This window comes from Bombina bombina, chromosome 4, assembly GCF_027579735.1.
Source record: "Bombina bombina isolate aBomBom1 chromosome 4, aBomBom1.pri, whole genome shotgun sequence".
NCBI classification, from domain to species: Eukaryota; Metazoa; Chordata; class Amphibia; order Anura; family Bombinatoridae; genus Bombina; species Bombina bombina.
The window spans coordinates 226786510-226808951 of record NC_069502.1 but is presented as its reverse complement, the minus strand read 5'-3'; the positions used below and the strand labels follow the sequence as shown (position 1 = coordinate 226808951).

The following is a 22442-nucleotide window of genomic DNA, read 5'->3' as shown; positions in this document are numbered from 1 at the left end:
AAGGTAGAAATCACTTAGCATTGGTGAAGAGCTAACAAAGATAAATATCTCACTTTGGTGAAATTGGCAAAACCCTACTTATACACATCAACAGCCTTTTCTCTGCTGCAGGAAATATAGCTGCAAACAGAGAACCAGCCTTAGCCAGAAGCATGTGGACATGTTGAGATTTTTGCATTTCAATGCAAAGTTTCTGAAAGAGTGAATAACAGAATGTTATTAACAGTGATAGTCTAACTCTTTCTAGTTCTACCTCTTTTCAAACAGTTTGTGGTTTTGTTTAGTATAATTATAAAACTGTGCTCTGCTGCTTAAAAATTGAAGAAACAGTTGTGTTAATGTAAAGTTTTAGTCTGAAGTTTATATTTGTAACACTCATTATGTGGATTTTATTTAAAACATAGAAAACTATTATTGATTCTCTTTTTATCCGATTAGTCGAAAAAATAATCGGCCGATTAATCGATTATGAAAATAGTTAGTTGCAGCCCTAGTGGCTGCAATATAAATATAACATGATAAGAAAAGTGTGCATAATAGTTACTGATATAGCACTGGGTGGGTCTCACAATCTGTTTTCGTAACACTTTTGCATAGAATTTCACTACTGCAATATTGTATTGTATAAAGTATGATTACAGCTGCTATTTGATTCATTGTTTATATTTTTGTGCACTTATTCCCTATCACATGATTGGGTCCTACTGAGATTATTTAATGATTTTTAGTACTGTCTGATCATTGGGTATGCACGGTCATGGGGAGACCGTTATAGGTACACAGTTTAACACTACTGTGTGTCTGAGCAAGTGGTGAACACCCCGAAAACATTTACACGCAATAAAGCCACTTTTGTTTAAACCCAGAGAGTGCATTTGCCTTCAAATTGGATTGTATTTGCTTCTGCTGTACCCTGGTCCCAAAGATTAAGGTTTGTAAAAATGCAACAAGATGTATGTATGTATGTATGTATGTGTGTGTATATATATATATATATATAAATAAATAAATAAATCTTTATCAATATCACAGTATACATGATTTATATGATGATGCTATATATGATAAATATATGTCACAGTATACATAATTTACTCTGAATAAGTTTTAACAATTTTTTTTCTTTTCAATACCATGTTGCATTCTGTTCTGCCCTGCTATTTTAGGCACAACTTTGGCCTTAGCTTAACAGGAAACATTTTCCAAATTGATCTTAAAAAAAGTGAAGAAATAAAATGAGCAGCATTGTTTACCATTAATGCCCTTAGATTCTTGTTTTCACCAAAAGAAGTGGTCTTTAGTCATAGCTGCATATCCTTGTCTCCATCGTCAGATGCATCTGACCTACAACTAAAAATAAGGGTCATAAATGTGTTCCATTTTGTCAGAATGCAATGGGATATCAACAGTCCCATGTACAACAACGTTTGGGTTAGAGCACATTACCAGTCCCAGGGGTCCAGTTAAAATAGATTAAAAGTTTACTTCTTGCTAATAACTATTCAGGACATATCTATATAAACAAAAGTCCTTGACTACTAAAAACTTTATATAAAACTTGACAATCACACAATTCTAAAAGCTAGGCAAAATTGATTAAAACATGATTCACACAGAGTTGTTAAAAGTAGCAATTCAATTTCATTTCCAATAAAAGTTTATTAGATAATTTAACAGCAATTGCAGCTTCCTCAATAATTACAAGATTTAACAGGTGGCTGTGCAGAAGGTAAACCACAGGCCTTAAGATTTTACTTTTACCTGTAAAAAATACAGTCAATACACAAATTGCCAGAAAGGGACCTGAGGTTATTTATGGATGGTTAAAAGAGAGTTAAACAGCAAGTCCTTCTAAATGTGCGCTGCTTTATTTGGTTATATTAAACCATTCCATTACCAGGAGCCAAGTGTTTAACATTGCAGAGTATAGAGTTTCTCCAGTACGGAAGGCTTCTGGATAGCAAAACGTATACTTTTAATTCCCTTTACGTGTCCCTTTATTTTCCATGAGAGAGAGAGAAAAAAAAAAAAAAAAAAAAACACAAGAAAAAAAACAAGACCCCCAACTAATTTACAAATAGAATATTTGTATCCAATCTATGTAAACCGATGTCTTTTAGAAGGAACACAGAAAATTAACATACAAACTTTAGAAGATAGATATGGGTTATGCATCAGTACTGTGTAATCCTTAGATGAAACATTCCCAGAGGTCACAGTAACTATATTTCTAATATGCATCCAAGACTTAAGGGCTACTAGAAGGAAAGGACAAAAAAAAAAGTATCCAGTTAAAATTAGTTGTATACTAATGTAACCGTGAGAAATGTAGAACAGGGTGATCTTTGTCCTTTTAAATTCAGCAATCAATGAATGACCTTGGAGTAAAATACACAGTTCATGATATGCATGTTAAATAATTGGAAGCAGCATTACGCAGAAAAAACAACATGGTTATATACAAGGCTGAGATAATGCCAAAGGGAAGTGTAGGCATCGAGATTACATTATCATGCTCCTGTTGTAAAGCATTACAGGTCACTGTGCACAAAAGGGTTAAACACAAAGCATGCGCTAGGAGAGAATGCCACAAGACAATGCATAAATACACAATCATTTCTCAGCTAGCAAGGGCAGACAATCTTTTTTTAAGTATAATAAAGCTATGAAGTTTTGTAGAGTGGATAACACTAATACATCATACACAAATATTGATGTACGTACAATCTCTGATTAAAGCAGCAATTGATTTGGGTATATTTTCTCAGTTTCCTATATATGGGTCTTTCATCTTAATAGTAGTTTAGTTTATACTCTATTTCTGTAATAACAAAGCATGATCAATGAAGGTTTAGCTTGAGGTAATGTCCAGATGCTGAATGCATTGCTCATAGGAATTTCAATAATACAAATAAGTAGATAAACGTGCATTTTAACATTTATAGTTGTCATTGCTCAGCCAAGCAATGCCAAGGTCAAAATGTGGTAATAATGACCACACAATGAATCATTTTATATAGCCCAGACTTTATAGTTAATAGCTCTGGGTGAACAAATAATAGTTATGGCTATTTTACTACATTAAGAAAATACAAACATGCACAAGGTATTAAGGGAACATGATTCAAACATCATACTTCATAGGTCTATTGTAATAACTGTGAATGTTTACCGAACTGTAAATTATTAATCATTTAACAATTATGGGGTGGGGCTAGAAATCCTTAGATGCTAAATATAGTGAATGAAGATCAATGAATGGTTTGTAATTAAAAAAAAAAAAAAAATTAAAAATATTGATTTCTCAAGACCTAGGGCTGTGGGTTTTTGTATAACCACACACATTTAAATGATATATGGTCATTGAGTGGACTATAGTAATTATTTGGCACTTAAGAGGATTTGACATTAAACTAATGAATGCAAGTACCAAGAATACAAGTATATGTACATTTGTGTGAATATTAAAGGGACAGTCTACACCAGAATTTTTATTGTTTTAAAATATAGATAATCCCTTTATTACCCATTTCCCAGTTTTGCATAACCACAGTTATAATAATATACTTTTAACCTCTGTGATTATCTTGTATCTAAGCCTCTGCAAACTGCCCCTTTTTTCAGTTCTTTTGACAGACTTGCAGTCTAGCCAATCAGTGCCTGCTCCAGATTACTTCACGTGCACGAGCACAGTGTTATCTATATGAAATATATGAACTAACACCCTCTAGTGGTGAAAAACTGTTAAAATGCAATCTGAAAGAGGTGGGCTTCAAGGTCTAAGAAATTAGCATATGAACCTCCTAGGTTAAAGGGACAGTCTACACCAGAATTTTTATTGTTTTAAAAGATAGATTATCCCTTTATTACCCATTCCCCAGTTTTGCATAACCAACACAGTTATATTAATACACTTTTAACCTCTGTGATTATCTTGTATCTAAGCCTCTGCAAACTGCCCCTTTTTTCAGTTCTTTTGATAGACTTGCAGTCTAGCAAATCAGTGCTTACTCCCAGATAGCACTGTGCTCGTGCACGAGAAGTTATCTATATGAAATACGTGAACTAACACCCTCTAGTGGTGAAAAACTGTTAAAATGCAATCTGAAAAGAGGTGGGCTTCAAGGTCTAAGAAATTAGCATATGAACCTCATAGGTTAAGCTTTCAACTAAGAATACCAAGAGAACAAAGCAAAATTGGTGATAAAAGTAAATTGGAAAAATTGTTTAAAATTACATGCTCTATCTGAATCCTGAAAGTTTATTTTGGCCTAGACTGTCCCTTTAAGAAAGAACCCTGGGAGGGGTCGGTTTATAAGAATACAGTTTTTGGGGTATCTAAATGAAAAGTTTAGTAATTTGGCATTTTAACATGTCAGTGTATGCATCTTTATCAAGCATAATTATGGAGCTAGGGGGTCATATTTAATTAACCATAAATAATCTTGTAAGACAAATACAGCATTTATGGCTAATTAGTCAAAGCTTTAAAATTATCCTACTTGCACATTTGTTTTCTACTGCAGGTCTGAGGTTTTATTAATAAACAAAACATTTGGGTTGTGTGTATGTTACTGCACTAGGTCATGGAATAAAAGTGTTAGAAGAAAACTTCCATCATCAGCTAAGCAACTAGTCTACAACAATAACCAGAAAATATAGAATTTAATCATGTTTACAGATTGCACCTGGGTTAAGATGCACTCTCAAAGAATTATAGTTAATAAATGAATGGAATAAGGTTGCATCTTTTCAGAAGTCAAGAATTGCCTTACAACTGATACAATACGGATGAATATTCTGTTCTTTAGAAATGTTTTTTTCTAAATCTATATTAGAGTGTGTTCTGTGGGTATAGCCCAACTGCAGCATATGCTATGCTCTAGTATGATGACACAAGCCTCAGAAAAGCAGCAATTTATACAAGTAAATGTCAAGCTGGGACATCTCTCCAGCATGCTTATTAATAAATACCCCCCAAAAAAATTACGCCAAATGAATGCTGCAGTTTAATATAAATACATTCAGAGCAGCATTTTCTGCAGTAAAAATGCTTTCTGGAGCTGGGCAAGGCCTACCAGGTATGGAATACAGCTGTGTACCCCCTTGTATCCCACATTCTCATGAGAAAAAAACCCGGCAAATATATTTCACACAGTCTCTCCAGGCTTGTGTTTTGTTAAGATAGATCAAATGCTAATGTTGCTATTAATGACAAGCAATAACAGGAAATTAAAACGCTTTGCTAGAAATCATCTCACAGGTACTAGGCTGCCTTTTATCATCAATGGATAGTAAGCCTGAAGAATACGTGTATTTAATAAAGAGATAGTAAAGTTCAAATTAAACTTTCATGATTCAGCTAGGGCATGTCATTTTAAACAACTTTCTAATTAATTTCATCATCAATTTTGCTTTGTTCTCTTGGTATTCTTATTTTAAAGCTGAACCTAGGTTGTCTCATATGCTAATTTCTAAGCCCTTGAAGGCTGCCTCTTATCTGAATGCATTTGACATTTTTCACAGCTAGAGGGCGTTAGTTCATGTGTTTCATATAAATAGGATTGTGCTCATGCACGTGGAGTTATTTAAGAGTCAGCACTAATTGCCTGAAATGCAAGTATGTCAAAAGATCTGAGATTAGGAGGCAGAAGCTTAGATACAAGGTAATTACAGAGGTAAAAAGTATATTTCTGTAACAGTGTTTGTTATGGAAAACTGGGGAATGATAAATAAAGGGATTATCTATCGTTTTAAATAATATTTTTGGTGTTTACTATCCCTTTAATATATATTTAGTTAAAGACATTAGAACTTCATTTGGGTCTGTTTCATTAATAAGTAATTGAGCAGAATTTGTGATAAACCACCTTAAGAAAAGAGCATAGCTCCTCTGTCCTACTACAGTATACATGTGCTGCATTTTTCTGTATACATACGTTGTCCTTTCTGAGAAATTAGTGTTTTATTTTGGTGAAAATTTGCCAACTTTTAACTTGCAAGAAAAAAATAGTGAAAAGGTTTATAGAATTACTCTGGGATTTGAAAGAAAGTGTCATATATGCCTATGGGACATCCATATTCAGCCCATTTTACGAAAAAAACAACAATAACACTATCTATATTGTAGTTATAAGTACATATTTTTTGCTCTTTTTTTGCACATCCAGTGTACTTAAATTACGATTTATTCCTGTGTAATTTACCTAAAAAAAATAAAGTTTTTTTTTATAAAATATGATTTTTGGTGAACAATTTAGTTAAGCATTTTGATGCACCTTAAAAACTAATTTTTTTTCCTGTATTTTTTGTGTGAATGGTTCAATTATACATTTTACAAGATTTTAAAATTATGAATTTTATTGTGGACTTTTGTAATGTATGCATCTCCTTCCCCTACAAAAATGCAGTATACGCCCCTTATTGAGACACACTGTTTTCAGGGTAAAAAGTGGCTTTATAGAATGACACCAGGAAAACAGAAGGGATGGCGAGCATTCTTATAGAATCTTAACAGTCCAGTGATCTTTTTAGAATTGTGGCCTAAGAGAGAATAATGAAAAATGATCGTTTCATTAGTTATCTCTTCTAAACCCCACCAGGAGTATAAATTTATTCTGCTGGACTATTATAGGTGGGGATGCCACAGGCTAAATCCGCTATTTCAGATGCCGAAATAAGGGTAAAGGAGCTACTTATAAATAATTTATAAGTAGCTACTTCTAAATGTATTTACAACCAGTAAATACAGTAGAGTTGCATAATCAACAAGTAAATGATAAAAATCAAAGCAATATCACTTAGTCTTTACTTCAAATGAGATTTTTTTCTGACAAATTTCAGTTATATCTATTTCCATTCCCCCTTTATCATGTGACTGCCATCAACCAATCACAAATGCATATATGTATATTATGTGAATTCTTGCACATGCTCAGTAGGAACTGGTGACTCAAAAAGTGTAAATATAAAAAGACTGCACAATTTGTTAAAGGAATTAAAATGGAAAGTTATTTTTTTAAAAAATTGCATGCTCTATTGGAATCATAAAAGTTTCATCTTTAAATCTAAAATGGATCATTGGGAATAAATTAAAATGGGAGAACATTTTTTTGGGGGTAAATTGTCCCTTTAACTATACACCAAAGCTACTGATTATTAGTACAAATACTTGCAAATTAATGTAGGTAGAGAATGTTGTCAAACTCATTAGATTTTCCTAGAAAGATTTAGAGAAGAAACTGCAGAAGACCAAATCTAGCAATCCTTACGGCTATAAGCCATTTCAGGCAGAATGAGCCAACTAATGAATTTATGTCAGTTTAATAATTTCATATTAGCCATGCCCTGAGCATGGCAGTCAGTGCAATAAAATGTATCAAGCATTTAAGTAAAGTTTTATGGCTCATAATCATGATGCAAAATGTAATAAAAAGTGAAATATTCACCTTAAAAACACATTTGGTATTATCACGTTGTTTTCTTATTTTGCTACCATTAAAGTGCTGCTCAAATAAATATTTTAAAATCGTATTAAATGCATGTTTTATATGTCTGATGTGCTAAGCAGACACTTATTCTATTGCATAAAAAAAAAAAAAAAAAAGTCTGCCTGAATTTTAATGTCACTGTATAGCTACAGTTTAGAGACTTCCAACTCCATGCTAAATGTAAAACTAAACTGAGCTTTAAAAAAACCAGAACAAAAAAAACTATTAATTGAATAGTCCTTACAAATTAGTGGCAGAAGCTAGAAATCTAAATCCCCAAATAACTCAAAATAAAGGTTAATCCCATGAGAAAATATATTAACAAAAGTTTAAAAGAAGAAAAAGGTGGAACTTAAAAAGCACAAATATTAATAATAAAAATAAAATAAAAAAAGTGAATAAATTAAATGATGCCCAGCAGGGGGAAAAACAAACAAACTGTAACTTATAGTTCACATAGAGATTACGTTGTACACACTTAGTGGCAAGCACTAGGCATGGACAATCAAGCCACTTGTCTTTTGTGGTTCTGTAAGTATTGGTGGACTGGTGGAGGCTTCTCTAATTAGGTTGCATAAATCTCCACCTTACATGAACATCTCTAAAAGGTTATAATTGGGCAACAATGCTATATTATGAAAACATCTAGCCTTCCTTTGTTAAATAGAGGAACTAGCACAGCAAGTACTGGGTTTTGGGCAAAAACATTTGTAAGAAAATGTAAACAGTGGAACTACCAAACTGCTTAATTTGCCCCCAATGAGATTGTCTCTTTCTAAAAAAGCAAATACACTCAGCTTAAAAAGGTTTACATAAAGATCACTTAAACCATGTTTAAAAACCTGCTGCATGAATAATTGAAAATAAATAAATAAAGTATGTTAAAGGGAAAAACAAAATCCAGAGTACCAACCCTTGTGTGAAGAATTCCCAATTATAAAACTACATTGGCTCCAGCAGTGTAACACTTGTTTCTCACAACCACCAAATCAACACAAAAATATACATCACTAGGACAAAATAAGACCCTTAAGCTCCATTCACATCTTTTAACAACCTAACTGGTAGATCTGGACAATTCCTTTAGGAGGATGGATGAAGACTCTTCCAGGCTGGTTGAAAGGAAAAAGGTCCCCTGAACCTTGTTGTACTTCTGTCCTTTAACCCAGAGTGAGTCATGCTTTCTGCACCCTCACATGCACAGTGCCATCTCGGGCTCATCCACTATTGCTTCTAGTAGAAACTCATCCATCTAAAGGTTTTCCTAGGTAGACCAAAGTCACTTCAGTGTTGCCATAAACAGCAGACACTGCTGGGTATAAACAGGCTTTTGGTAGTCCCCGGAAAGCTACTCCCAAGAACTCATAGCCCCGTTCAAAGGCTAAAGTCTTGTCCTCCATATCCAAGATGACTCTGATTCTTTCCCCTATCTGGAAATAAGATGACAAAAAGTTAAATTTAGAAATATATTTTAAAAGCAGGTAAAATTTTTCTATTTCTTTTTTTTTTTAAATAAACAGAACAACTTTTGCTACCAACATAACAGAACTCAGTGAGAGACCTTCACTAAAGCCTTTTTGCATGAGTCTTCCATCACTTTATTATTATTCTCATTTATAGGGAGGGGAATTCAGTATTTATGTTGGCCTGTTCAGCAGATTTCACTAGAAGAACATTGAACTGAGAATATAGTAAAATGTAAATTATAAAACACTAAATTAGACCAGTGTTTGACAAACGCACACAACATGACACCTTAAAAAAAAAAAAATATCTCTTCCACACTGTGAGAGTTTCAGTTATTCAGCAGTGCACATTGTAAGAGTACTGCTAGTTGTGCTCTGTTTACTAGGTCCATGTCACTGAGCTCAGGGATTTAAAGTAAATGTAAATTTTGATGCAAAAGTGCCGGTCTTTAAAAATTCAATTAAAAACAGGGGCACTTTAATTCATCAAAATTTTCATTTCACTTGTGTTGTGAAAATATACTTCACTTTTCATCTTGACAGCCGCTCCAGCTTCCTCCGCCCGTCGCAAAGCCTCTTCCTGGATCTAAAATGAGGAATCTGACTTCCTCCAATCACTGCGTTGAATCAGACACCGATTCCCCCGGGGGGAAAGCCGTGATTGGAGGATGACTGATCCATCATTTGACATCAGAAATGGCTTTCGACGACCGGGGGAAGCTGGAGCGACTGAAAATTTTAAAAAGGTAAGTATTTTTTCACAACGGGTGAAATGTAAATTTTGATGAATTAGAGTGCCCTTGTTTTTAATCAATTTTTTAAAAACCGGGCACTTTTGCATCAAAAACTTACATTCACTTTAATGCTACATTAACTCACCCTCTGGGTCTGAACTACTTATTGCACCTACTCCTTCCATTTATAATGCTTTATTACTTAATCTTATACTTAAACAATAGTGTTCAATGCTTTGTGTCTGCTGATTCACTTCATCACAAGATAGTACCAGTTTAAAAGGAACAAAAAAAAATAAAAAATAAAAAATTCATGAATGATCTATGAATCCTTTTTATAAATCTTTATCTTAAACTATAAAAATATTTCTATTTTCCAAGCAACCTTTTGTATTGTGAGTGGGAGCTTGGCTTCTTCAGTCTACTTAAAGCAATGTATAGTGTGCAGATGTCCACATTCATTTGTTGTTGAAAACAAGGCTATATTGCAAGGCAAAGGGCAGAGTTCGGAACTGACAGTAATTGCAAACAAAATCAAAATTATCTGTATAACGGAATGTACAGCTTAAGAACTAACCTAACTCACCAATAGCTTTTTTTGTCATGCTTACATAGTGGCAAACATAAGTTACTTACTGTCAAATCATTGCTAGTACTTTAGCAGCCATAAACATGCTACTTTTTTTTTTTAATTGAATGTTCTACATGAACTGGCCATTAATCGTATAAGCCTCCTTTTAACAATGGCTGTCTCCACAAAGTTAAAGGGTTACTTTCTGTTATAATTTTTAAGCTAAACAACTAACATATTAAAGTTAATAAACATTAATTAAAACCTTCAGACCTATATTTTCTCCAAAACGAAGTTTCATAACGTTCTAAAAGTTATATCTTTTATTCGCCGATGATGTCACGTTATCCTGCCCACTATTTTCAGCACTGAGTGTTCAAAATACTTAAACCAATAACTTTGTGTTTAAAGCGCCATTTTGAAACCTAGGTATTGTAAATGGATTGGTACAGAGCAAAGGATACCCACGGAGTGGGTTTGAAAAACAATTAAATTTGCAGACAAGATTTCTGATATACGGTAGAGATATGTTAATGAAATGCTATTGATAAAAAGCGTATTTGGGGTAGTTAGTTAGCAACAGGCATAGAAAATATTTACTTACAGTGGCCCTTTAAAGGGACATTATACACCCAAAAAATTATGGCCTGTTTAAATAAAGAATTCAAAGAAGATAAAGTTTGTAATTGACATGTATTAGCAATTTTGCTGCTAAAGCTTCTAAAATTGATGATAAAGTGTCATTACCTAAGAACACGTTCGTAGGACACACTAGCTACAAAGCAAGACTTTTCTCCTCTCTCACTATTGTCCTTACAGCCAGCCCCCATGCTGGAGCAGCTAATACATGTCAATTTCCGAAGATCTATCTGTAAGCCGTGTTACTTTATAGCAATGTACAGGCTGTTGCATATTTTTTTTTTAAAAATATGTAAACATTTTTATTCTTTGTCCGTTTGTTGTCAGCAGCTCAGCACAATGCAGCCAATCGTTTGACAGCTTCTTTGCAAAGTTTGACTTCACCCACTGCTGAACCGGGAGGGGGTTGGAATTCCTGCAGAGAAACAACGGAAGGCAGAGAGGAGAATATGCTGTGAGTTTAACTGCTTCTCTGTATCTCTGCATCCTCTGCCTTCTGTTGTATTTCTGCAGGAATCCCCCCCCCTTCCCCCCTCCCGGTTACCACGGCATTTAACTATGTTATCCTGACACACTAACTCTAACGCTGCTGAACTGGAGGGAGGAAGGGGGGTGGAATTCCTGCAGAGACACAACGGAAGGCAGAGAGGAGAATTGATATTCTTAACCCTCTCTGGCTGTCAGATTTTGATGATGTACAAAAAATTTTTTTTTATATAAAACACAAGTTTACTTAATGAAGAAAAATAATGGAGATCTAAAACTGCTGAATTTCTGAAAATGCTTTTTTTCCTTTAAAAAAAAATAAAAACAAATAAATAAAAATGCCCAGGTGCGCAGCTGCATACTGGAGTTTGACCTTTTTCCAAAAAAAGTGACTGGAAAAAAGTACAGTCTTAGATTACAATAGCAAGCTAGGGGACTGTGTTAAAAAATAATCATAAAGCAGTTCCTTAAATACAGGATGGGATGCATAACTTTTTTTAAAGCATACACAAAGTACACTTTAAACTGCCTGTAAAATATTGTGTGTCATATTCCAAATCAAAATATCCCAATAAGGGCCAGCACTCCTGTAACCAGTGCACGTGAAGACTGGGGTGAAACTGCCAAACCCCACCAATGATCCAAAAGATTGTGTTGTCCACAGCACAAATATATTTTCAATATGCTTTATTCAGACATTAAAACAGCAACATTTCGTGACCATATGTCACTTAATCATGCTATACTTAGCTTAACAGAAGACTCTATTTTTAAACATTCATTTTCGCGCCAGTCTCTCTGTGATTGTACTCTGGCACCATCTTGTGGTTCTCTTGAGGAATAACAGGACAATCTGTGAAGCAAGTAATTTAAAAACAATAATGTAGTAATAATGACTGACAGTACAAAAGGATTCCACCTATCCTATTTAGTTAAACAAAATCATTTACTATATACAACTGGACTTTAAACTATGTATTTTGTACACTATCATGTAATCTAGAAAATTGTATAGATTTATCAGAAATAGCAAGATAAATCATAATCCCTATTTAAACCTTTAGGAGCCAAAGTTTCCAGCTTGTGGATCCACCACATCTCCCTCCTTTTTAGTAGAGTCTCTCTGTCCATGCCGTTCCTGGGCACTTTAATCTGTTCGATTACCTGCCATTTTAGCTGGCTAATCCCATGTCCTTTTTCCAGGAAGTGCCTGGACAGAGGGGCTCAGGAAAGGACTGTCATTTTGTATGTTTCAGGATACTGACTTTTTTGAGCTAGAGAAAGACCTACAGAGACTATATAGAAACATCAAGCTCAAAGTATGGTTCTGTAACGATAAGAGAGACTCTGATATAATCGACAATAGGAATATTGGTAAATGGTCATTGCAAACATTAGGTCTGAGGAAAAAAGAGTACCTTTAATCCTAACATTAACAACAACAGTGTTAATACTTTTATTAATCTAGTGGACAATGCTGTGAAACAACTTAGAGCTGTTAATAAAAATAGAAAAGATCAGGCCCTCAAATGGGAAGGGGGGAAATTGGTCAATATGATGAATTATAACAAACAAGATAAGGCAGCATTGAATAGTCTAAAAAAGAATGACACAATTGTAATTAACCCCTTAATGACCGGACCATTTTTCAATTTTCTTACCCTTAATGACAATGGCTATTTTTACATTTCTGCAGTGTTTGCGTTTAGCTGTAATTTTCCTCTTACTCTTTTACTGTACCCACACATATTATATACAGTTTTTCTCGCCATTAAATGGACTTTCTAAAGATACCATTATTTTCATCATATCTTATAATTTACTAAAAAAAAATATGATAAAATATGAGGAAAAAATGGAAAAAAACACACTTTTTCTAACTTTGACCCCCAAAATCTGTTACACATCTACAATCACCAAAAAACACTGATGCTAAATAGTTTATAAATTTTGTCCTGAGTTTAGAAATACCCAATGGTTACATGTTCTTTTTGATTTTTTTGCAATTTATGGGGCAATAAATACAAGTAGCACTTTACTATTTCCAAACCACTTTTTTTCAAAATTAGCGCTAGTTACTTTGGAACCCTGATATCTGTCAGGAATACCTGAATATCCCTTGACATGTATATATTTTGTTTTAGAAGACATCCCAAAGTATTGATCTAGGCCCATTTTGGTATATTTCATGCCACCATTTAACCGCCAAATTCGATAAAAAAAAAAAAAAAAGTTCACTTTTTCACAAATTTTGTCACAAACTTTAGGTTTCCCACTGAAATTATTTATAAACAGCTTCTGAAATTATGGCACAAATGGTTGTAAATTCTTCTCTGGGATCCCCTTTTTCAGAAATAACAGACTTATATGGCTTTGTGGTTGCGTTTTGGTAATTAGAAGGCCGCTAAATGCCGCTGCGCACCACACGTGTTTTATGTCCAGGAGTGAAGGGGTTAATTAGGGAGCTTGTAGTGTTAATTTTAGCTTTAGTGTAGTGTAGTAGACAACCCCAAGTATTGATCTAGGCCCATTTTGGTATATTTTATGCCACCATTTCACCGCCAAATGCGAGCAAATAAAAAAAAAAACAAAAAAAAACTTTACATTTTTCACAATTTTAGGTTTCTCACTGAAATTATTTACAAACAGCTTGTGTTATTATGGCAGAAATTGTTGCAAAAGCTTCTCTGGGATCCCCTTTGTTCAGAAATAGCAGACTTATATGGCTTTGGCGTTGCTTTTTGGTAATTAGAAGGCCGCTAAATGCTGCTGCGCACCACACGTGAATTATGCCCAGCAGTGAAGGGGTTAAATTAGGTAGCTTGTAAGGAGCTTGCAGGGTTAATTTTAGAGATCAGCCTCCCACCTGACACATCCCACCCCCTGATCCCTCCCAAACAGCTCTCTTCCCTCCCCCACCCCACAATTGTTCCCGCCATCTTAAGTACTGGCAGAAAGTCTGCCAGTACTAAATAAGAGTTTTTTTTTTTTTTTATAAATAAAAATAAAATATTTTAGTTGTGATGAACCCCTTCCTTAGCACCAACCTCCCTGATCCCCCCCTCCAGCTCTCTAACCCTCTCCCCTACCTAATTACCGCCATCTTGGGTACTGGCAGCTGTCTGCCAGTACCCAGTTTGGCCCCACAAACCAAAGTATTTTAATTTTATTTTTAACTTTTATTTTTATTTTTAATTATTTCTGTAGTGTAGCAGCCCCCCCACAATACCCCCACCCCCTCCCAGATCCTTTTATATGGAGAAAAACATTTTTTTAACTTTTTTTTCCCCCTTCCTAACTTCATTGGTGTCAGTGTGGCTAATGCGTGCACGTGCGTCCACGTGCACGCCCTCGTGCACGCGCTCCCTCCTCCCAAATGGCACCATCGCTACCAGTGCAGAGAGGGCCACAGAGTGGCTCTCTCTGCATCGGAAGCTTGTAAAGGGGTATTGCAGGATGCCTCCATATCGAGGCATCACTGCAATACCCTCAGAGCTGCTGGAAGTGGTTGTGATCACTTCCAGCACTCTGTTAGACAACTGACGTACCAGGTACGTCTATTGTCATTAACTGCTTGTTAATGCATGACGTACCTGGTACGTCAGTTGTCATTAAGGGGTTAAAGGAGCGGACAAGGGAGGGGCTACCATCATTATGGATAAATCATACTATGTAGATGAAATTAAGACACAACTGAGTGATCAGGAGACCTACATTAAAATTAATGCCAATCCTCTGGCTAAAATACAGAAAGAAATACAATCCATATTGAAAAGGGCTATGGATATGGAAATTATTGATAAAAAGTTGGCAGATTACCTATATGTAGACTCACCACGTAATCCAATATTTTATACGGTCCCTAAGGTCCATAAAGATCTGGGTAAACCACCAGGGAGACCCATTGTCTCCAGTGTGGAGTCTGCATACACGAATATCTCTAAATTTATAGATAAAATCTTGCAACCAGAGGTAGTCCGAATGTCCAGCTATTTGAAAGATACAAATCATTTCTTAAGTAAAGCAAGAGAGTTGGAGTTGCATTCTGACAGGTACCTACTGTTCACCATGGACGTCAAAAGTCTCTATACATCTATTAAGCATGAGACAGGAATAGCTATTATAAAAAAGACGCTCATGGTGAACAGTGGGTACACTGACAGAGAAAGTGAGTTTATTGAACAGTTACTCAGGTTGATATTGTACTGGAATTATTTTTTATTCCAAGATGAATGGTTTGTGCAGGTAAAAGGTACTGCGATGGGTTCCAATGTTGCCCCATCATACGCCAATTTGTTCATGAATGAATTTGAAGAGAAGAATATATATGAACATGAGACATTTAAACAACACGGATCGGTGTGGTGGCGCTACATTGATGACGTGTTTGGCGTGTGGTGGGGCAGCATTGGAACCCTTATCAGTTTTGTGAATGATTTGAATTCCATGGTAAGGGGTTTACAGTTCACCGTGACCTATAGCGAAGAAACAGTAACTTTTCTGGACACCAGAGTCCATAAAGATGGCAATACCTTACGCTTTGACCTGTACACTAAAGATACTGACAAGAACACGTTATTACAGTACAATAGCTTTCATCCAAAAAATCTGATTAATTCCCTCCCCAAAAGTCAGCTTCTTAGGGTTAAGAGAATCGTAAGTAGAGAAGAGGATAGTGAGATTAGGATGAAGGAAATGGCCAAAACGTTTTTGGATAGGCGGTACCCCCCCAATCTAATTAAACAAAAAATTGAAGAAATAAGAAATCCCAAACCTATTAGGAAAAAAGTAAATCAGGACCACAAAATAATGTTTGTGTCTCAATACAGCCCCCTGAGTGGAGAAGTGTCAAAAATAATACGCAAAGATTGGCATGTGTTAAGGGAATGTAACCAGCATATCCCTCACTTCAATGAACCACCACTTATGGCCTATAGGAGGGTGAGGAACATAAAAGATCAGCTAGTTAGGACAGACATAGGACTAGAAAAGATGTGGAGACAAACACTAATAGGTACTAAACAGAAGGGGAGTTTTCCTTGTTTAAATTGCATGAGTTGTAATTCTATAATCAAAGGCCCAAATTTTTTTCACCCACATAGTGGGAGAAAATTTGACATTAATGGTTATTACACCTGTGAAACAACACATGTCATATACCTAATCAAGTGTCCATGTTCTCTTATCTATTTAGGCGAGACTACTCAGAAAGTGAGAGATCGTATGACACAACATAGATCCAACATTAGGCGAAAGAACATGGAAGCCCCTCTGTCCAGGCACTTCCTGGAAAAAGGACATGGGATTAGCCAGCTAAGATGGCAGGTAATCGAACAGATTAAAGTGCCCAGGAACGGCATGGACAGAGAGACTCTACTAAAAAAGGAGGGAGATGTGGTGGATCCACAAGCTGGAAACTTTGGCTCCTAAAGGTTTAAATAGGGATTATGATTTATCTTGCTATTTCTGATAAATCTATACAATTTTCTAGATTACATGATAGTGTACAAAATACATAGTTTAAAGTCCAGTTGTATATAGTAAATGATTTTGTTTAACTAAATAGGATAGGTGGAATCCTTTTGTACTGTCAGTCATTATTACTACATTATTGTTTTTAAATTGTTACTTGCTTCACAGATTGTCCTGTTATTCCTCAAGAGAACCACAAGATGGTGCCAGAGTACAATCACAGAGAGACTGGCGCGAAAATGAATGTTTAAAAATAGTCTTCTGTTAAGCTAAGTATAGCATGATTAAGTGACATATGGTCACGAAACGTTGCTGTTTTAATGTCTGAATAAAGCATATTGAAAATATATTTGTGCTGTGGACAACACAATCTTTTGGATATTCCAAATCAAGATGGTCAGGTAGCCATACCCTATATTCTATCAATCAAAGCTGCATCTTATGGACACTTGCATCTTATATGCTGTAAAATGATCCAGTATATTATTTAGAATATAAAACTGAAAACCAATATGTGTTACACCATATTCAATATACACAAGGATGACAGGAAAACATCTACCTATCACAATGTTTTACAGTAGCGAATGCACATTGTCTGATGGGACAGTGGTTACATATATTATACATAAATATTGATTTATTTAGAAAAGAACTGTGGGCTGAATTATGAATATTAACATTTTCAGGGATTTTTTCTGAATGAGACTGTAAAATGAAATCCTAGGAAGTATGTAAAGAAAGGGTGTATAAATCATTACACAGATAGCTCCAGCAGGAGGGCTGTCAGTAAACACACTAGTTAGGGACTGAGGTAAAAACTCTCTCTCTCTAAATAGTGTGTAGGATGATTGTCTCCATATGCAGTAAAAACACTGCAAGTTTCTTCCCTATTTTAACTCTTTAGAAGTAAAAAAAATAATGCATGTCAATTGCAAACTTTGTATACATCAAGAGTTTTATTAAATTAGCCCAAATTTTTGTGTGTATACTGGCCCTTTAAGTCTGCATTTTGAGTTGCTAGTTTAGGTTTTCTAAAATATGTTTTACAGTTTTAAGAACAGCTATATCTATACATAGTGTTCTGTAGTCTTATGATTGCTTAAACTATATCATTTTGTCATCTAATTTAAAAAAAAAAAAAAAAAAAACCATTCTGAGACATTAAAGGGACACTGAACCCAAATGTTTATTTCATGATTCAGATAGAGAATGCAATTTTAAGCAACTTTCTTATTTACTTCTGTTATCAATTTTTCTTTGTTCCCTTGCTATCTTTATTTGAAAAAGAAGGCATCTAAGCTAAGGAGCAAGCATATTTTTGGTTCAGAATCATGGAAAGCACTTGTTTATTGGTGCTGTCCAATCAGCAAGGACAACCCAGGTGGTTCACGGAAAATGGGCCGGCATCTAAACTTACATTCTTGCTTCTCAAATAAACATACCAAGAGAATGAAGACAATTTGATAATAGGAGTAAATTAGAAAGTTGCTTAAAATTGCATGCTCTATCTGAATCACGAAAGAAAAAAAATTTGGGTTCAGTGTCCCTTTAACCAACACTCACCTGGTATTTGGGGGCATTGTTGCACTGTGGGAAACTCCCATTGACTTCACCATTATGTAGAAGATTATTATCCACCAGATTCCAGCCCCAGCTTTGATCGTCACTGCCCAAAAGAGCCACATAACCTTGGCACTGCATAGGAGCCCGTTTTGTAGCAATTCCAATAACTGCTACAGTGCCTAATGGGCCCTCCCACCAAACCTCCCATGCATGACGCCCCTCACTAAAGCCAACTTTTGTACGAGCTCCATCAGTGCTCTGTGCTATTGGATTTCTATGAAGTGTGAAGCCATTCTTTTTAATGTAGACATTCCGAGAGCAGTCATTGGAACTAAAGCCATGCTGGAAGGCTCGAACCTAGAATACAAGAAAAATACAAAAAAATGTAAACCCTGATTTAATAAAGCATAAATATACTTAAATTTAAAAAAAAATCTAATGAAAGCGTGCAATTGTAAATGTATAAATAAAAGAAACTAAATAGTACTAAAAAGGACCGTGATATATAACCCTAAAGCTTTAATGTGCAAAACCAGATCTTTTTGTGCTGCACTCACACCGATATATCCGGGAAAAAGACAAGTGCCACGGCCTGCAGCCATATATTGGAAAGACTAGTGAGCGCCACTTTCCACTTTTCATTGTTGTGATAGTGCAGTATCAGTTATATATTTACACTAAGCTGGACACCCTGGCAAATTATCCCTTAAATTGAGAGTGCCTATCACTATGTAGCTAATTTTTGTAAGCCAACAGCAAGAGATAATATTTTTAGAGCAACATCTTGCAACTGTAAACATATGATTAAAAGTACACCTAAAAGTAAACTTATGGATTAAGTAAAATTGTACAAAGCAACAAGTGAATGCTTAGTGGAGAGATTAGAATAAAGGGGATATTATGTGATACCATTAAAAGGGACATAAACTTCAGTTTTACATAGAATAAAGCAATTTATCTTAAAAGTAGAGTACCTGCAGTGCGTGTCATCAGGTTTTATTATACCCTTTCAATTTTCATGTGGAGTTGTTACTAACCCCCACCCACACCGTTTTCCTTATAAGGAAGCGTCAGGCATTATTTTCTATTTGGTAGAAAACAGTTCTGCAGATACCGAATAGTGCGCATCAGGTATTAGGACAACACGCCAATATGTTACAATATATTGGGATTCTGATTTACCTTTTTCCTGTAGGTAGTGGCATGTTACTTCTAAGGTCCAACTACTCATGTCTAGGGGATCATTGAAGCATCAGCTTATAAAGTGTGCACTGCGTTCTCTTGTGCATGCTCAAGTATTGTCCAAGTTTGTGATCATACACAAAGGGACGTTAGTAAATGATTGCACCGGGTATGTGCATGATCACAACAACAAGAACACAACAAGAACACCATTGAGCATGCATACAGCGACTTCCAACTTCACTATCAATTATAAACACCCATTGATAAGGGGGGGGGGCTAACAGCTACTCAAATACATGCACCCAGTGAGACATTGAGTTTGTAAGGCATACAATAAGACCTCTTAAGAAATGAAATCATGAGATCACTACAACTGTAGCTAAATATTTTAGTGAGTTCCATAATAAGAAAGTAAAGAGTTAAATTTCAAGGGATTGACCATGTGAAAAGACCCCTCAAAAGAGGCAACAGAGAGTCCCTGATGGGTCTTAGAGAAGTATTTTGGCTTTTTGATTATGTACTAGACAGCCTAACACATTAAAGAAAAGAATGTACATTTGTATATTATGAAGTATTGTAGCACTGAAAGTCAGTGGAAGTGATGTATGGTTAAATGATTAATGGGTATATATATATATATTAAAGGAAGGTTTGATAAGCTGTGTTTATATGCCATTGAAATTGATTTCCCCTTAATGTGTTCCCAATGACTTGTTATACCAGCTGCAAAGTAAAAAAAATGTATGAGAAATGGCCCCATTAGGTTTCTTTTTTTCTTCCTTTTTTTTAATTTATATCCCTGTCTCTATACAATACTTAGAAAGAACAATAGAAAATGAATATGTTATTCCTTTATCTCTGTCACACCCCACTGGGAATGTAATTCCTTCTGCTAACTGTGTTTACATAGCTTGTCAATAGCCTATACTTAACGTGAATGTAAAGTTGAATGAATGACTGCCCGGTTTTTTAAAATACTATTAAAAACAGTGGCACTTTTATTCATGAAACTTTAAAAAAAAAATAAAAAAAAATGCTGCAATGTAAAGTTTCAAGAATAAAAGCGCCCCTGTTTTCAATCAAATTTTTAAAAACAGGGCACTTTAGCATCGAAATTGACATTCACTTTAAAAAAAATAAAAAATTCTGCAATGTAAAGTGAATGTCAATTTTGATGCTAAAGTGCCCGGTTTTTAAAAATTTGATTGAAAACAGGGGCACTTTAATTCATCAAAATTTACATTTCACTCCTGTTGAGAAAAAACAAAAAAAAAACTTACCTTTTAATATTCACAGCAGCTTCCTGGGTCTAAAATGAGGAATCCGGCTTCCTCCAATCACAGCGTTGAATCAGACACTGATTCCCCCGGGGGAAGCCATGATTGGAGGATGACCTATCCATTTCTGACGTCAGAAATGGCTTGCAACGACCGGAGGAAGCTGGAGCTGCTGTGAAGATTAAAAGGTATGTTTTTTGTCTCAACAGGAGTGAAATGTAAATTTTGATGAATTAAAGTGCCCGTGTTTTTAATCGAATTTTTAAAAACCGGGCACTTTAGCATCAAAAATGACCTTCACTTTAAATACTTACCTTTTCTTTAGCCAACCCGGACCGGACTTCCCTTGCCTGCCGCTCCTGTGTACTTACCTCATCAATGACAAAACCAGTTTCCTCCAATCATGGCGTGCACCTCAGAATGTCCATCTCGTGAGGCCACGAGGAAGACAGTTTCATCATTGAAGTGCTAGGTACAGAAGAGCTGCAGGCGGAGGATTGCCAGTCTGGGTTTGCTAAATAAAAAGGTAAGTTATTTAAAAAAAAAAAAAAAAATTAAAAAATGCTGCAATGTAAAGTTTCATGAATGAAAGTGACCCTGTTTTTAATAGTATTTTTAAAAACCGGGCACTCATTCATTCAACTTTACGTATAGAAGCTTTCAGTATAGGTAGGGATAGCACAGACAAAATCAGCTATTTCAAATGATATATAGGTAAAGTAGCTATTTGTAAACGATTTAATATAGTCCAGCAAGTGCCTAAGAGATATGGAACACGTCTGACTGACAGTGCTCTGCTTAGACTCTTTTTCCATGTTGTTGAATGTAGCATTTATATTGAACATACAATAGAGTTCCTTTATTTTCATTTACAGAGGTTACTTTGGGATGTTGGTCATAACCCCCTATTGCTACCTCAGGGTTTAAAAGATAAAGCGTTGTTGTATTCACCCTGCAAGTAGTAAATAAATATGCAGCTTTATTCTTTGCAAAATATTTTTTTATTTAGTCAACAGAATGGATTCTCTGCTGAAGCTTGTGTATAGTCGTGTACCCCTCCCAGGTGCTGCTATCTTAATCTGTGCTCGGGGCCACCGCCTCACCTTAGCTTTATAACTAGGCAGGTTACACAGTATGTCGGTCCGGAGAGCCTCTTCGCTGACGATTCGGCAACACAGGCTTCGCCATACGTCACTGTTTTCATCTCCGTGTAGACAGCGGTGCCAATGCTTACACACAAGGCCACAGCTGCGCAGGTCCGATAGCCCCAGATAAGAGAACACCAGCTCCAAAACCCTGCTAGGAAGCCTCCCCGAACCCGGCGGCGGAGGTGGGGGAGCAGCGGGACCCGCCGGAGGGAGAACGGCGGCAGCAGCGGCCGCCATTCCCTCCGTGTTCCCGATACCGGCACCTCAAACACCCACCAAAACCATCACAACCTGGGGGCAACCATCACCTTACTACATCAGATGACAACCGGCCAATCAAATAAAAGGCGTAAAGCCAAAACATGGCCAATCACTCTTTGCGTTCACTGAAGCTTGCTCATGCGTGCG

The 22442-nt window shown here is 35.7% G+C and overlaps 1 protein-coding gene across 2 annotated transcripts; it reads right to left on the bottom strand.

Annotated features, from left to right (window-relative positions):
• Positions 1 to 1639: 1639 nt before the first annotated feature.
• On the bottom strand, positions 1640 to 22375 carry FBXO45 (F-box protein 45). Of its 2 annotated transcripts, none has more exons than XM_053709801.1 (3): positions 21990 to 22374; positions 18425 to 18781; positions 1640 to 8920 (listed from the first exon to the last, which is right to left on the bottom strand). In XM_053709801.1, exons 1-3 carry the CDS (start codon positions 22269 to 22271, stop codon positions 8735 to 8737), a joined length of 825 nt encoding a protein of 274 aa, XP_053565776.1. In that variant the 5' UTR covers positions 22272 to 22374; the 3' UTR covers positions 1640 to 8734. The 2 variants fall into 2 exon arrangements, with proteins under 2 accessions (XP_053565776.1, XP_053565777.1); XM_053709802.1 differs by lacking the exon at positions 1640 to 8920 and adding an exon at positions 12057 to 12239 and having other exon boundaries at positions 21990 to 22375.
• Positions 22376 to 22442: the final 67 nt, after the last annotated feature.